The sequence below is a fragment of the Equus przewalskii genome, chromosome 26 (assembly GCF_037783145.1).
Source record: "Equus przewalskii isolate Varuska chromosome 26, EquPr2, whole genome shotgun sequence".
Taxonomy (NCBI): Eukaryota; Metazoa; Chordata; class Mammalia; order Perissodactyla; family Equidae; genus Equus; species Equus przewalskii.
The window spans coordinates 14,457,677-14,474,033 of NC_091856.1; the positions used below are offsets into that span (position 1 = coordinate 14,457,677).

General features: G+C 46.0%; 2 protein-coding genes across 17 annotated transcripts in view; both read right to left on the minus strand.

Moving 5' to 3' along the window:
* Nucleotides 1-2,830, minus strand: part of FRRS1L (ferric chelate reductase 1 like) — a 29,390-nt gene extending 26,560 nt beyond the window's left edge. The window contains exon 1 of the mRNA XM_070596530.1: nucleotides 2,476-2,830. Coding sequence (XP_070452631.1) covers nucleotides 2,476-2,713 — 238 coding nt within the window. The 5' untranslated portion in view covers nucleotides 2,714-2,830. The remainder of the gene's footprint in view (nucleotides 1-2,475) is intronic.
* Nucleotides 2,831-6,907: 4,077 nt separating this feature from the next.
* The window catches only part of EPB41L4B (erythrocyte membrane protein band 4.1 like 4B), a 130,910-nt gene continuing 121,460 nt past the window's right edge, over nucleotides 6,908-16,357 (minus strand). For all 16 annotated transcript variants that reach the window (XM_070594941.1, XM_070594942.1, XM_070594936.1 and 13 more), the window contains 2 exons: nucleotides 10,742-10,887; nucleotides 6,908-9,582 (listed from right to left, as the gene is read on the minus strand). In XM_070594941.1, coding sequence (XP_070451042.1) covers nucleotides 9,513-9,582; nucleotides 10,742-10,887 — 216 coding nt within the window. In that variant the 3' untranslated portion in view covers nucleotides 6,908-9,512. The remainder of the gene's footprint in view (nucleotides 9,583-10,741; nucleotides 10,888-16,357) is intronic.

Here is a 16,357-nt window from a genome sequence, read left to right on the forward strand (position 1 = left end):
ATTGAGGACCCACAGAGCTAAGGCCCAGGCCCTGGGTGATCTAGCAGAGGCGCTGCCCCTGAGATGCTCACCCCACAAACACCCCCACTAGCACCCACCAGATGCACCAGGGTCGGCATTTGAAGACAAGTGAACGGTCCCAGAGAAGACGAAAAGGATGGACAGGGAAGGCTCAGAGGGAGGGAAGAGGAGGAGTGAGAGGTGGTTGTAAAAGGAAGGTGGGCAAGAGAGAAAATTCCAGATGAAGGAGTTGCAGCTTCATCCAGAGAGCAGGTTGGAACCATCACAGATTTCTGAGGGTGCGAGCCGGGCTTCAGGCTGTATGTGCAGAACGGGTGAGAGTGGTGAGCAGATAAACTAGGGATCTGTACACACATCGCATGTCCTGCTGCCCCCGTGGGGTCACCTCTCCTAAATGGCCCCCGTCTTCTGTCTCATCAAAGTCTTTCATCCTTCCCACCCCACCTCTATAGAGTCTCCCTATGGCTTCTGCCCACCCGATGTCCATGTTCATGAAACTGTCTGGACTGCACAACTAACTTCATTCTCTCTGTGCATACAGACAGACATACAGAACCTGCCCTTCTTCTCCACCTGTTAGGTCCATGTGCCCAGCGAGAACATAGGCTCTCATGTGCCATGTCTGAGTCACCTGGCCATGTGCTAGGCTGACTACGAACAGAATAAACACATATTAGACGCTTTCAGAAGCAGACAGGCTTTGGGATATTTATTCTTTTCCAGAGTGACAGATTCTACTTCTGCTTGTTGTCCTCTCACTCCCCAATCTCTCCTTCTCCCCGGCCGCAGGGCCACTCAGCTAGAAGACTACATTTCCTAGCCTCCCTTGCAGCTAGGTCATGTAATTCTGTTCTTGCCAAAGAAACATGAGCAGCAGCGATCTGTACAACAAGCCTAAAAGGTGCTTGTCTGGAACTTCCTCTCTTTGTCCTTTTCTCAAGCTTGAACAAGGACAAGCAAGCAACCAGCTTCCACAGAGATGAGGACAAAGCCTTAGGGGATGGTGGAGCAATAAGACGGAAGGAACCTCATCCCCTAAATGACCCTGTGGAACAAAGCTGTCCTACCAGCCCAGACCAGCCAGACTCATGTGGGAGAAAAATAAACCATCTTATTTAAGCACTATATGCTAGGGTTTCTGTTTCAGCAGTTAAGCCTCTACCCAACTAACATATTTCCCCAAATCCATTCTCTCCTTTTTCCTTTACACAATAATTCCAATTTTTTAATTAGGCATACTACTTCTCAGCTAAAAGGCTACGTTTTCCAGCATCCTTTGGACCTATGTGTGACCACGTGACTAGGTTGTGGCTAATGAAGTGTAAGTGGAACTGTTATATAGGACTTCTGAGTAATCTCCATATAAAGTAGTCCGTGACCTTCTTCTTCCCACTTCTTTCCCACTGTTTGGAAAGTAAATGTAATGGCTGGAGATCATGCAGCCATTTTGGAGCACAAAGTTACATGCTAAGAATTGTGAAGAAGGAGAAGACCAGGATCCAGTGTCTCTGATGACCAGTTCTGGCCTACCTTCTTCTACATTTCTTTACATGACAGAGAAATTTCTATCTTACTTAAGCTACTAATGTTTGGTTGTCGTAGGCAGCTAAACTTAATCCTAAATTCAGGTACACTCAGCATCACATCAGCTGCTGTGACACAAAACATTTCAAACCCCAATTTGATTCTTGGATATTACTCTTAGCAGAAGAAAAGGAAAACCACTACTTTCCAAATTGTAGAAGTAAGAGGCCAGTTTCCATTCTTTCTGAACAGAACCAGCTTGGCTTTTGTGCTCACTGAAGCAGCCCTACAGGGAGGTCTGCGGCTGACAAAGCCCCAGTCTCTGGGCCCAGCAGGCCCCAACAACAGTGGGGGACCATCACATGTGTGATAACAGAAAAGAAGAGGGACGGAAGCGGGGAGGGAGACGTGATCCAGCTCTGAAGGCAGGGCAAGAGCAAGAGCAAAGTGCTAAGAGGCTGGGGTGCCAGTCACTGAAAATTTAGGTCAGTCCGACAGCGAGGAAATAAGGCAACATCTCTCTTTAAGTTGGGATGTCTGCTTCCCACCAGCCGCTCTGATTTCACACACCCCAGGCCAGATGGCGGCCTCCTCCCCTACCACCCCCTACTCCAACCGCTGACCGGGAGACGGGAAGCCAGATGCTGAAAACTGGGGGAGCCCAGGCTCAGCCTCATCTGTCCGCAGTTTCGCCGGACTTGGCCTCAGTCTCCCCACCTGTAAAGCGGGCGGCGGGTGGGAGGCGCTGACAATTCTTCGGGCCCCTTCTCCAGGTGGATGGAGGTCTGAGCCGGGCGCTGTCCGTCTCGGCCTCGGCCTCGGCTGTGCCAGAGTTGCCTCCATTCGCATCCTGACCGACTCCCCACGCCCCGCCCCCGCTCCTGCCGCCGCCTCGGTCCCCCACCCGGGTCTCCGCTCCCGCAGCCTCACCCTCCTCCGACAGGTAGCGCAGGTCGTAGAACTCCCCGGCGAAGGTGCCGTAGGAGGAGTCGTGGCGCGGCACCGCCTCGTCGGCAGCCGCGTCCCCCCGCGCGCGGCCCCGGGGTCCCCGGCCCCCCGGGCCCGCGCCGTCGTCCGCGGGGCTGGCTGTGCAGGCGGCGGGCCCGGCCAGCAGCAGGCAGAGCAACGCCGCCCAGGTCCCCGGGCGCTGCCGGGGCGGCCCCGCCATCGCTGCGCACCGATCCCGCAGCCAGGCCGCTCGGGCCGCAGCGGGGGCGCCGCGGGCGCGGGGCCGGGACTGCGCCGCCGCCGCCAGCACGCGCCCGCCGGTCCCCCGCCCGCAGCCCGCGCAGCCGCGCAGCCGCCGCGCCCGCCGCCTCCCCGCCTGGCTCTGCGCATCCTCGCTGCGGCCCGAAGTCTCCCCCTTCCTCCTAGCATCTTCTCCTCCTGGCCCCGACTCTCCTTCTGAGCCGCTTCCCTTCCTCCATCCTTTCTCCCATTTCTCCCCCCTCCCTCCTGGAGTCTCGGACAGACCCAGCTTTGGCTCTCCTAGACTCTTGCTACTCAGAACGTGGTCCGCGGACCAGCAGCGTCGACCTCCGCTGAGAGCTTCTTAGCATCACTAATCTCAGGACTCCAGGCAGACACATAAATCAGGATCTGCATTTTACCCAGATCCCTGGGAGACCCCAATACACGTTCAAATTGAAGAAGTGCTGTCCTGGAGGGTTTACCTTGCACACACCCTGTTAGAATTGCTGCCTTCCCCTGCCTTGTGCCAGCACTTTTTGGAAGCACTTACTATACCCGTTATTTTTTGGGATCATCACAGAAGGAAGTTGAAATAGCAAGATCCCCACTATATAGATAGGTAAACTGAGATGCCTAGAGCCAGCGGGAAACTAGAACGCAGCTCTTTGGACTCGATTCATCTGCTTCCTCTCCAGACTTTTGGAGTGTGCAATCGGCAGCGGCTGCCAGTGCCCTTGCATAACCCGCCCTCTTCAAAACCAGGCAACCGGTTCCCTGCTTCCCCACAGCCAGCACGCAGCAGGCCTCGGCAGGCCGGGACCGTGTCTGATGGCCATGCTGAATCCTCAGCTTTCTCACATTCATTCCTGTCACTTGCGGTTCGCTTTTGGTTGTTTACTCAGCCATCCATTTAGTCACAACAAACACTTACTACATGCCAGGCCCCGTAGTTCTTTTCTAATGACGGTTTTGGAGTGATAACACATTCAAACTGCTAAGCTGTTTGCTACTAGAAAACATGGACACAATTCTGTTTATGCTGGATTTGCAGAGCCAGCATTTTAGCCTCCTTCTTTTATTTCTTTTTATTTTGTTTTATTGCATAAACAAAGAAAATTAATTATAGAGGCAGAAAAGCATAGAGGTTCCAAATGCAGGCCCAGAAGTCAGACTGCGTATTGTGGTGACCAGTAACCTTCCTGATGGCAGTGAAAATTAGGTAACACGATAGAGGGAAGGATCCATAGCGTTCAATGCTATAAAGTCATGAATGAATATGCATAAGATTATGTAATACAAATATTCAAAAGGAAACTAGTATCTCAACCCTGTTTGGCCCAGGGTGATGAGAGAGGATACTGCTGTCCATATAGTGAGTAGTGTTGTGCCAGCCAGAGGTCACGTGTTTGCTATTGGGTACCAACTGACCCCCATGATGGGTTGTCCAATTGGAGTTTAAACATGTTTATCCTTGGGGCCAGCCAGGGTACAGCAGTTAAATTAGCACATTCAGCTTAAGAGGCCCAGGGTTCACCAGTTTGGATCCCAGGTGCAGACATGGCACCGCTTGGCAAGCCATGCTGTGGTAGGCCACACATAAAGTAGAGGAAGATGGGCACAGATGTTAGCTCAGGGCCAGTCTTCCTCAGCAAAAAGAGGAGGATTGACAGCAGATGTTAGCTCAGGGCTAATCTTCCTCAAAAAAAAAAAAAAACACATGTTTATCCTGACAGCTGAATCAAGTGTAATTCATGAAAACCTTGGGCTTCACTAGGTCTCCTGATATACCAGTTGTTGCAAGAAATAGATCAGATTTATTGCTTGAAGAAGGTAAAATGAACTATAATTACTTAAAAATAAAAACAAAGACACTTCTGCCCCAAAAAACATAGCTTTGCAATGCATAAAATTCTAAAATACCAAAAAGCCAATTGATTGATTATAGTGTAATCCTTCAACAAAAAAACACTTATTCTTAAAAATTAAATTCTTTTCTTCTCTTCCTCTTCACCAGGAAAGGTATGGTCAGTTTTAAATGGACCAACGTTTAGACAAAAAAGAGAAGCATGGGACTTCAGACTTCAGTTGATTCTCTGCTTTGGGAATCCAAGCTGTCACCTATTTATTTTTTATTCCCACTTCAATTACTACAATTAACGGTGATGGTGCCAAATAGAAGGCAAAGGAAAACCAAGTCATTCTTCCCCAGGTAAATTGGTCTGAGAAAACCATGTGGGCTTTTTTTCCTCTGCAGAGGATGTGAGAGGAGTGTGGGGGGACGGGGTTGTTGGAGGAGGGTTTGCAACCACAGCCTAAATGAGGCTTGCAGGTAATCTGTGGATTTCTATGATCTACCCATGATCAGGGATCTGGGGTCCATAGACTGAAAGGGGGCCATAGTGGGCTTCAGGGATGGTGTGAGGATCCTATGTGAGTGTTGGAATAATGTTGTGGTGCATGGATTTTTCTAGGGAGAATACCCACAGCTTTCCTGGGTCACTCAAAGTCTGCATGCCTCCCCAGGGCCTCTGAGCCTTCTCTGGTTTCCAATTCCCTACTGACTTGGCTGCTTCCTTTCATGGGGTTCTCTCCCAGCCATTTAAGTTACCTTTTGGGATTTTCGTATTCTTTGTGTTTTCTCACCAGATTTGAGCCCTAGAGAGAGACCTGTTCCCCCCTCAGCACATATCTCCCTCTATGTTGCATCACAGGTTTTGCAGACACCCTCGGCTCCCCAGCGATGTGAATACACAGAGCGGCCAAGAAATACTGTGGTTTCCTCTTTCGTGTACATTTTTAGGGGAGGAATTTTCCCTGAACATTCTGAGACCACTGGCTGAAGAAGAGCTGGCTATTCAAACAAGAACTTAGAAATGAACCTGAGTTTAATTTCATTTTCATTTTTAAGAGAAAGACAGCACTTTTATTTTCTCTTCTCATCAAAACCATTTCTCTAAACAACTTTTTACTGTTTATAAAAAACTCCCCCGAATCAGTGATGGATCTCCATATCTGACCAGTAACAGATTTGCCCCCGCTTCCAACTGGCTAGTGTGTGTGGTTTTTCACTTTTGATTACTTAAGAAATAAAACCTGTGATCTTGGCGGCTCTTAAAAAAGTTAAACCTAGAGTTGCCACATGACCCAGCTATTCCCAGCTCCCAAGAGAATTGAAAACATTTGTTCACACAGAAATTTGTACACGAATGTTCATATTATACATAATAGCCCCAAAGTGGAAGCAACCCAAATGTCTATCAACTGATGAATGGATAAACAAAATGCGGTATATCCATACAATTGTTTGTTATTCAGCCATAAAAAAGAATGAAGTGCTGATATATAATACAACACGGATGAACCTTGAAAACATTGTGTTAAGTGAAAGAAGCCAGTCACAAAGGACCACATATTGTCTGATTCCATTTATATGAAAAGTCCAGAATAGGCAAATCCATAGACAAAAAGCCAGAAACAGAAAGTAAATTAGGGGTTGCTAGGGGATACTGGGAGGGGAGGCTCAGTAGTGACTGTAACTGTGGAGTTTCTTTCTGGAATGATGGAAATGTTCGGGGATCAGATAGTGGTGATGTTTGCACAATATTATGAATATACTAAAAACCGCTTAATTGTACACTTTAAAATGATTAAAAACGTGAATTTTATTTCAATTGCCTTAAAAGTTATGATCTTTGAGATGGTGAAGGAAAGATAAAGATGATATCGGAACATTCCTATGCTATTTTGGGCATGTAAAATTTCGAGTGCATTCAGCTGGGATCTGCTGAATGCTCCAGGACCTAGTTTTTAACCTCTTCGAACATAAGGCTCTCCTCTGCAGTCTACAGTCCACAAACCCTGTGGGTTGCAGGATTTCCAGGCCCCTTGCGCTATCCCCCCCCGGCCCCCAGGAGTCTGGCCCACTGTTTGGAATCCTTGCTCTAGAATGATTATGTCAGCAAGCTGATTTTTCCCCCTGGACATAAGATGTGTGTTGTGTGACCATATGGTACTGTTGTTTTGGTTTCCAGTTTCTATAAAAAAGGTGAAGTGATTGTACCAATTCATTTTTGTCCTTATGAATCCACCAGACACAATGTCATCTCCTTGGGTCACCATGCCAAGGACCGATCATACATTAAAGTAGGCAAATAACCAGGACAACTACAGAAACAGTGGAATCCTCTTGATTTTTACTGGTTAGAGTTGAGCTGCCAAAGGTACTGGGTTTTCATATACAGTAACAGCTGATTTGTTTGTGATCAGACTTTAGTGACATCAACCTTCGGATGCATCTGTGAACCCAGGGGGACATGGGGAAGAAGCAGGAGGCTCAGAGCCTCCTAAAAATAGCGGCCAAGAAGCCCATGCATCCCTCCTTAGAAGCAAAACCAACTGGACACTGTGCAACACTGGATTCCTGGCTGCCCCAAGAAAACCTCAGTACTGCCCTGGAGTTTCCCATTGGAGAGCAGGTGGTGGAGAGCAGACGACTCAGAAAGTAGGTTAGAAGAGGGAGGTGCTGGAATGGCAAGAGGTGACCACCCCAGACACAGCTATCTGCCCCGTATTGTACAGGGACACATTTTGTATTGTGTGCATGAGATAAAGAACGGCTAAAGCTGTTTTAAAAGTACAGCAGGGGTCATGTAGAATAGGGGTCAGAGGTCCCAAACACCACAATTGCCCCAGATGGCTTCACCGTCAGACCAGACAACAGTAAAACCCATCCATGAGAATAACACGATAGTCTGTGAAAAGCGAAGTCAAGCCTCGCACATTTTGCTAGCTCCAGATGACATCACTGCACAACACCAAGGTACAAGAGGGGCTGATGTTTATAATGATGAGCATGACTCATCAAGAAAGCTTATATACTCTCCGGTCTATTCTGTTTGCTAAGGCAGGGAAGAGTGTAACACACTTTAGAAAGATTTCCCTCGAAAAAATATTAAAATTTTAAAGATTCAGCACTTAAAGGGTTAATCCTCTGTTATCTGAATATTTGCTTACGTACCTCATTTTACAACAATGCTAGTAAATGAGGCTTTACTCTTTTTTTTTTAATAATCATTAGTATCAAATTATTGGCACCATTCAGTTTTCAGGATAGGGACAGGAGAGCAAACTATACAATACAACATAAAAATACAGTTCTGATACAAATATACGAGATCAATTCCACTTAACAAGTGGTCATAAGAAATGGATGGACGTTTTACACACAAGGAAATACAGCTAGTAAATCATCACATGGAAAAGTGCTCAGCCTTGGTAGCAACTAATGAAGTAAAACAATCTTTCAAGAACAACTATACACACCTATTAAACTAGCAAAAATAAATAAAAACGGCAAAACCCAATACTGGCAGAGCTATTGGTAAATAGAAATGCTTATACATTGCTGGTGGCATCATAAATTGTAGAGGGTATTCAAGCATTCAGAGGGGGTGGGGGGTTGAACTAGATGACCTTTAAGGTCCTTCCAGCCCAGAGACTGGATCTTTCTAGAAAGCAATCCCGCAATATGAAACAAGAGCTATAAAATACTTCATGCTCTTTGACCTTGTAATCCCTCTTTGGAGATATTCCCAAGGGAAGAATCCAAAGGAAGGATCATTTTTTTTTACAAAGACATTCATAGCAGCACTATTTATAAGAGTGAAAAATTGGATGTAACTCAAATATCTATTAATGGGGAGAAGTGAGGTTAACCATGTTACTTGGACATAAAGACATTCAAATTGATGAGAGCAGGATCTGTGTTGAAAAGAGGAGATATATGTTAGGTGGAGAAATACAACCAAAGAGTATGTACACACTGATCATAGCTACGTAAAAATGTGTGCACATTCATTTAGAAAGCTTGGGAAATCATTTAGAGGGCTAATTTGTGGTTAGGGGGTTCCTTGATTCCTGCAAAGTTTTTCAAGTGCATAATAAAAATTTAAAAACACATTTCTTGAAACTATATAAAAAGAGAGCAAAGTTTCTTCTGGTCAAGATTCTATCAACAGGACATGAACTGATCAACTTTAGAAATAATTTTCCTTTATGGAACGCCCAAATGAATCCTGATATTGAATCATCTTAATCTCGTAGGAATTTTTAGACAGTTTAAACTATAATTTCCTACTTTGGATTCAATGATAAATTCTATGTATCCCAAATAATATGGTATCCAACAAATTCACAAGTTAAATCATATTTCAGATTAAGCCGAAGTATCTTCAGTCTTGATAATCGCAACTTTCTTTTTTTAGTTCATCTACTCATGTCAGAATAAAAATGAATGTTAAAGACTTTATAAGATCTGTGTATTTACCAGTGTAAATGAAAAACCAGCAGTAAAGAATTATTCTCTCGTTAAAAATGACTCTTTAACAAACAGTCAAAGCTTGGTGCAAGTTTCGGTCATACAAAATCACATGGTTGAGATTGATCGCAAAGGATTCCACGGTATGTTAACCCCTGTGGTTATTGATACATACGCACAGGTACTTCTGAAAAGGAATCCCTGTTTTCCCATCTTTCTTCTCTTAGGCTTAGCAAATCCTGTCTCGACTACATTGAGTAGTAGAAAAACTCTAATACTCAGGAGACATAAAATAACTTTTCCAATAAAAGTCAAGCCAGAAGTTGGCCTCAACCACCCACGGAGACCTGGGCGAACGGAGCACACATTTGTATGTTGTGCTAGAGTGAGCACACGAAGCCCAAAGAATGAGAACGGACAGAAGGCACCATGCCATCCTCCAGGCAACACGGACAGAATGTCACAGTTCGGTCATCAACAGTCTTTTCATCATTTTCTCTCTCTCCAGTTCCTGCCGGAGCGTCTCTGCACTGAAAAAGAGTAGGTGACAAAATAGTGAGATAAACCCTCAAAAATTGCAAAAGCAGACTCAACTTAAGTGTCATCTCCCAGATTCTTTCTTGATCTCAGTTCTTGACTTTCTCTTTCCAGTTCCTTACGGACCCTTACATTTGCTAGCACTGCAATGACCTGAAATTGTCCGGCTGTCTGTTGGTTTCCTCCACTAGACTGAGAGCTCCTCATCAGGGGACTGACGATATATGTATATGTCATTCATCTCTGAAACCGCAGAGCCTAGCACAGGATCTGGTGCAAAGCAACCTCTCGGGAATGGTCTTTGGAATGAGTAGAAGATGTCTACGGGTTAGATTTCTTTAAATCGTGCTTTAAATTGGTTTCATACGTACCTTCTCCCAGAGTTCCCTCCTATGTTTTAATAAATAAAATTGAATGAAAGAAAATTGACTGCTTTAACAGGTTGTATCTGACTTCTTGGCCCTAAGGCTCAGTTGCCTATCTCCACTGTTTAGACACACACACACACACACACACACACACACACGGGAAGTACACATCTTTAAAAGCACAATCGAGTTTTTAAATAATCTCATTCAGGGTAGAAATCAACAAGGCCAACAAGGCTGTACACAAACTGACCCCAACCTGCACCTTCATGGGCCTCCTCTGCTGTCATTCGCTCTGCTCTGACCACACCAGCCCCCTCGTTCTTTCTTAACCACACCAGGCACACTCCACCTCAGAAGCCTTAGCATTGGCTGTTCCTTCTGGCTAGTATACTCTTTTCCCAAATATCCACAACTTGCCCCCTCACCACCTTGGGGTTTCTGCTTAAAGACAACCTCAGGAAAGCCAGCCCAGCGTGCCCTGTTGCCTTCATGGTTTTATTTTTCTCCCTAGCGCTTGTCACTGTCACACACACACACCACACACAGACACACACTCACTTAATGTCTGTCTCCCCTCCCCCAACATTAAATCGTAAACTCCGTACAGGAAGGACTTTTATCTGTTTCTTCACTGAACATCCCCAGCACCTAGGATACTGTCTAGCCTTTGAAGACATTTCAATAAGTCCTTACAGAAAAAATGAGTGAAGGAATGAATAAGAGGGTTGTGAATGTCCCAAGCACCATGAATCTAGAGCCTGTACCTGCTGGTCTGACTCACCTGGCTGCCAGAGAGACAGGCTTGCGAGGGGTGTAGATGGTCTGCACGGTGGAGACGGTCTCTGTCAAAGGCCTCAGGGTCGCTGCTGGAATCAGCGGGGAAGACTGGCCAGGACAGCACTGTAATTTACCGTCTCTAAAGTCTGCCTGGAGAGGAGACGGAAGAGAGGAAATCAGTCTCAATTTGGGTTCCATTTTCACACTGTCGCTGCTCCCGAAGCCTTACCATACAGTTCCTGTTATTTTTTAATAATAGCGAAAATCAATTGCCATTTGTTAAATCACTGTACTTTGTGCCAGACACTATGCTAAAAGCACTTTCCATACCTTACCTTTCGACAATCCTTTAAGGCAGAGATCATATTTCATCACAACTTAGACGCCATCAATTGTAAGATGCACCTTTTTTTTTTTTTAAAGATTTTATTTTTTCCTTTTTCTCCCCAAAGCCCCCCGGTACATAGTTGTATATTCTTCGTTGTGGGTTCTTCTAGTTGTGGCATGTGGGACGCTGCCTCAGCGTGGTCTGATGAGCAGTGCCATGTCCGCGCCCAGGATTCGAACTAACGAAACACTGGGCCACCCGCAGGGGAGCGCGCGAACTTAACCACTCGGCCACGGGGCCAGCCCCGAGATGCACCCTTTTTTTGCAAGTGCCACATAGAAAGAAAAATATGGCCATTCAAACTTTGCCACGCCCACTATTGTAATGAACATTCTGATTTCAGAAATTTTAAAAGGTGAAAAAACACATGTCTTAGAACTGATTTTATGGAAAAGGAAAGTGAGGCTCAGAGAGGTTAAGTAATCTTCCCAAAGTCACACAGTAAGTATTACGAAACAGTACTTAGAATCAGGATTAGCTGACTCCATAAGTGGTGTCTTTCAGCACTATAGCAGTGGTTCCCAAAGTACGGTCCCCAGACTAGCAGCATCAGCATTATCCTTTTTTATTTTTTTAAAGATTGGCACCTGGGCTAACATCTGCTGCCAATCTTCTTTTTTTCTTCTTCTTCTCTCCAAAGCCCCCCAGTACATAGTTGTATTTTCTAGTTGTAGGTCCTTCTGGCTCTGCTATGTGGGACGCCACCTCAGCATGGCTTGATGAGCAGTGCTAGGACTGCACCCAGGATTCGAACTGGCAAAACCCTGGGCCCCCAAAGCAGAGCCCATGAACTTAACCACTCGGCCACAGGGCTGGTCCCAGTGTTATCCTGAAACTTGGTAAAAATGCAAATTCTCAGGCTCCATCCAAAACCTTTGGAACCAGAATGTCTGAGAATGAAATCCAGCAAACTGTGTTTTTTATGAGACCTCCAGATGATTCTGATACACAGTAAAGTTTGAGAACTACTGGTCTAGGATATTCTGCCCCATTTAGAGAGGATAATTTATTGTCGTTTTCATTACAAAGCAAGATATGCTTATTACTTTTACACAGAAAACTTAAAAGATCACTAAAAGTAAATAAATGAAGAAATTCCATAATCCCTTACTGTTGTTGTCAGTATATTTCCTCACAATATTTTTTCTATGCATACTTTTTGTTTTACATTTGATACCAGCTATATATTTTATAATTTGATTTGTTATGCTAGTACCTGGCTCTAAACTTGGAGATTTTTATCACATGGCTTTCTAAAGAAGAGGCTTTGATCATCAAATGAGCAGTGTATTCTTAGCAATAGACAGAAGATGAGCTGTCCCTCCAGGGGAAACATGGAAAACCACTGAAAATACCAAGTACCGTTGTAGTTCTGTGAGGGTGTATCCGGCTTGAGCAATGGGACGAAGTTTAGCTTTGAGGCGTCCTGAAAGGCTGATGCTGAGAAATGCAAGCCCCTGTTTGTTTTACACCTGCCTCCAGAAAGAGAACTGACCCGCCCTGGGATGGAGTGATGCCCAAGAATTGAGCAGGGGCGGCCCACAGTTCTATGTGATGTTTGCATATGATGCACAGCACATGATGTTTGCACAAAGAGCCTTCACAAATGCTGGGCTGTAGCAGCCGCTTGTGTGGTTCCCCAGATAATTCTGGCTCACCCCATTCCAGGCACGTGGTAGAGATTTGCACTTCCTCACCCACTTTGAAGTTAGGCATGGCCATGCGCCTCGCTTTGCTGCCATGTTTCATCTCCCTTGAAAGATTTAAGAGCCAGTTGGTGATTTATCAGCTCTCTTTCCCCACTGCCACTGTGACTAGCAATGTTCCAGAGGGCAGCTGCTCCATTAGCCTGAGTCCCAGAAAGAGGACAATGCAGAGCAGAGCCCTCAGCCTACCCATGACAGACACGCAGCGCGAGTAGGAAATTCAATTTGTCATTTTAAAGCATGACGTAGCCCATCCTTCCCAACCCAGGAGCAGGGGAAGAAGTTATTTCGTTGCTTCAGTGAAGTGGGTGGAGGTTGGACTTTTGATGTCATTTTTGATTCTTTTTGGAAAAAGAGGGAAATATGGCATGAAGGCAATGGTGAGTAAAAGGGCCTTTGCACGACTCAAGGCAGTGGCACCAAACTGTGCTAGCAGGCATTGTATTCTTCCCCACCATGTACTCAAGGCGAAAAAAAAGGCAGCTTCACTTAAGAATGACCTTGGGGAGCAGCAAACATTACTGATATTAAATCTCAACCCTGAGTACTCGTCTTTTTAATATTTGTCGAACGAAGAAATGAATGAATGAGTGAATGAACTTTTGCCAGAACAAAGCAGATAACAAAAGGACAGACCCAGGCTAGGAAGAAGAACTCAGGACAGAAGTCTGCCCAGCGCCAGCCGGGGGCTCTCATGCTAGGTGGACCAAGGCCCTCGGCTGAGCATCAAGCGAGGACCCAGTTAACAGGCCTGAATGCAAGGCAGAAACTGGTCTTAGGATGAAGCAAGGAGCGCCGTTGTTGAAACCAGGCCCAAGGTCAATGCTCGATCAATTATCAGACCAATTTTGGGCACTGTTCCCTGGAGCTACTAAACTCCCCCGTGACTGTGGCCGGGACAGGTCTGGAGGCCTGTGGAGAGGACTCCCCTGCAGCAAGGTCACGTGTCTTGACCTTGGTGGGGAGGAGAAGAGAACATGACATACAGAGGTGAGAAAATTAGGAGGCTGAAGCCCATGAATTTGGCGTCCCTTACCACCCAGCTGTTGGTAACTCCCCAATTGTTATCTCCAATCCAGCCCTCTCTGCTGAGTTACAGACTCGGATAGCCAACTGCCCATGCATCGTTTCCACCTGGATGTGTCCAAGGCATTTCTAACACATCATCACCAGAAGCAAACTCATTATCCTTCCCAATCCAGTCTTCTTTCAGAATTCCTTAACTCAGTGAATGGACCCACATTTTGCAAGTCAGAAATCTGGGAGTCATTTTTGACCCTGCCTCTCTCATCCAATCCAATTTCTTTCCAACCTCCTAAATATCTTCCCCGTCTGTGCACTTTTCTTCAACTCCACCATCAAAACCCAGACAGCTGGGTCAAGCTCTCTGCCCTCTCTCCTTTGAACTGCTGTCCTAGATTTCCAGACTACTGTCCTGAATCCACTCTGCCTGGACCCAACAGTCCTCCCACTGCTGTCACCGGGATCATTTCCAATGCACCTGCCCTGTCACTGCCCTGCTTAAAGTCTTTCAAAGTCTTCCCCTTGCTCTTAGGATACAGATCAGAATCCCTACTGTGGCCTCCAAGGCTGAGCACGGTTTTGTCCTATGATATTCCCCTGCCTTCCTCCCCTTCCTCCTCTTGTGCCCCAGTCCCTTGCTCTCTGCATTCTAGTCCCACTGGCTTTCATTTCAGTCCCTTTTCATTTCATCCCAGGACTCTGGTTCACGCTGTTCTTCCTGCCCACTCCAGCTGCCTTCCAGCCACTCTTGCCCAGTTCTTAAAAGCCCGAGCGTGGTTTCTGACATTGGCTTTCTGTTCCATCTCGGCCCCCAGCTTTTCAGGAAGGGCTTCCCTGGGTGTCTCATGGTACTGCCAAGGCTGGGCAGGAGGCCAGAGGGCCCGCCATGGCCTCCTGAGGGAAGTAGAGCGAGAGCTTCAGCTGCGGCGCTGTGCCCAGCAAACTGCAGAGGTGGGATGAACGTTGGGGCAGTAGCATTTAACAGCCTGGCGCAGGCCCTGTGTCTCTGCCCTCTGGTTCTTAAGAGGCAGGTGCTAAAAGCATCTCATGACCCTCAAATTGGATTGCTCTAGGAACCTATTTCTGCCTCTGCCTGGACTGCTGGACAGCTTCCCATCTCTGTTTGTCCTCTGAAATCTGAATCAGCCACCACCCATTCCCTCCCTCTCCATGTGGCTGAAGTCACTTCAGGTAGTGACTGTCATCCAGCTTATGAGACTGCAGTTAGAGCTGTCCCTAGGCCACCTCGTGGATCAGATCCTCCAGATTGGCCAGACATCCTTAGGAAGGAGCCTCAAGGATCACTTAGTTCTAGGAATTGTAAACCCTGATCCCTAAAAGGAGGAGAGGGTGAGAGGAAAGAGGAGGAATGCTGAACTCCCCACTTCGGCTCCATTCGGCTTCCGCAGAAGCTTTCATTTAAAGAAAAGAGTTGAGCAGCTGAAAAGAAGCCTGAAAATCACCAAACTCTCTCATTTTGCAGATGAGGCAACTACCACATTAAAATGTTTAAAACCATTTCAGCCATTTGCAGAGTTGAAGTAAGCTGCCCAGCCACACAGACAGGTGGTAACAGGGTGCCGGTTGTCGCAACGACTTGCTGTTGTTAATTACACCACCTGCCTCTCCAGCCTTGAGAAATAGCAACTGCACTTGACATTTGTGGGATGGTCTGTGGTTGGTAAAGTACTTTCAAGTTCTGGATCCCTGTTGATTCTTGCCCCAACCAGATACAAGGAGGATATCCTTATAATTGTTTCCACTTTAAATAAGAGGAGACTGATGCCCAGAGTGGTAAAGTGACTTACTTAAGATCACATCATTTTCAAGACACAGATCCGATCCAAAAGAATCAAAAACAGGGACTCAAACAAACACGTGTATACACATGTTCACAGCAGCATTATTTACAATAGCCAGAAGGTGGAAACAACCCAAATACCCATCAATGAATGAATGGATCAACAAAGTGCAGTATAGATGTACGATGAAATACTGTTCCGCCATAAAAAGAAATGAATTACTGAGACATGCTACAACATGCATGAGCCTCAGAAACACTGTGCTGAGTAAAAGAAGCCAGATACAAGTGGTCACATATTATAAGATTCCATTTATATGAAATATTCAAACTAGGTAAACCCACAGACACAGAAGGCAGGTTGGTGGCTGCCAGGGGCCAGAGGGAGGAGGGAAATGGGGTGTGACTGCTTAATGGGTACAGGGTTTCCTTAGGGGGGTGATAAAGATGTTTTGGAATGAGATAGAGGTAGTAGTTGCACTACACCAAATGTGCTAAATGTCACTGAATTGTCACTTTAAAATGGTTAATTTTATGATGTATGAAGCTCACCTCCATCAAACAAAATAAAATAACTAAGATGCAGACCCCAAACCCTTCCCAACCTCACAGAGTTCCCAGTCATCAAAAGAAGCTGCTGACATTGTTGCCTGGCATTCCACAGAAAATCACGCCACACAGGAACAATGTCTTAAAACACAG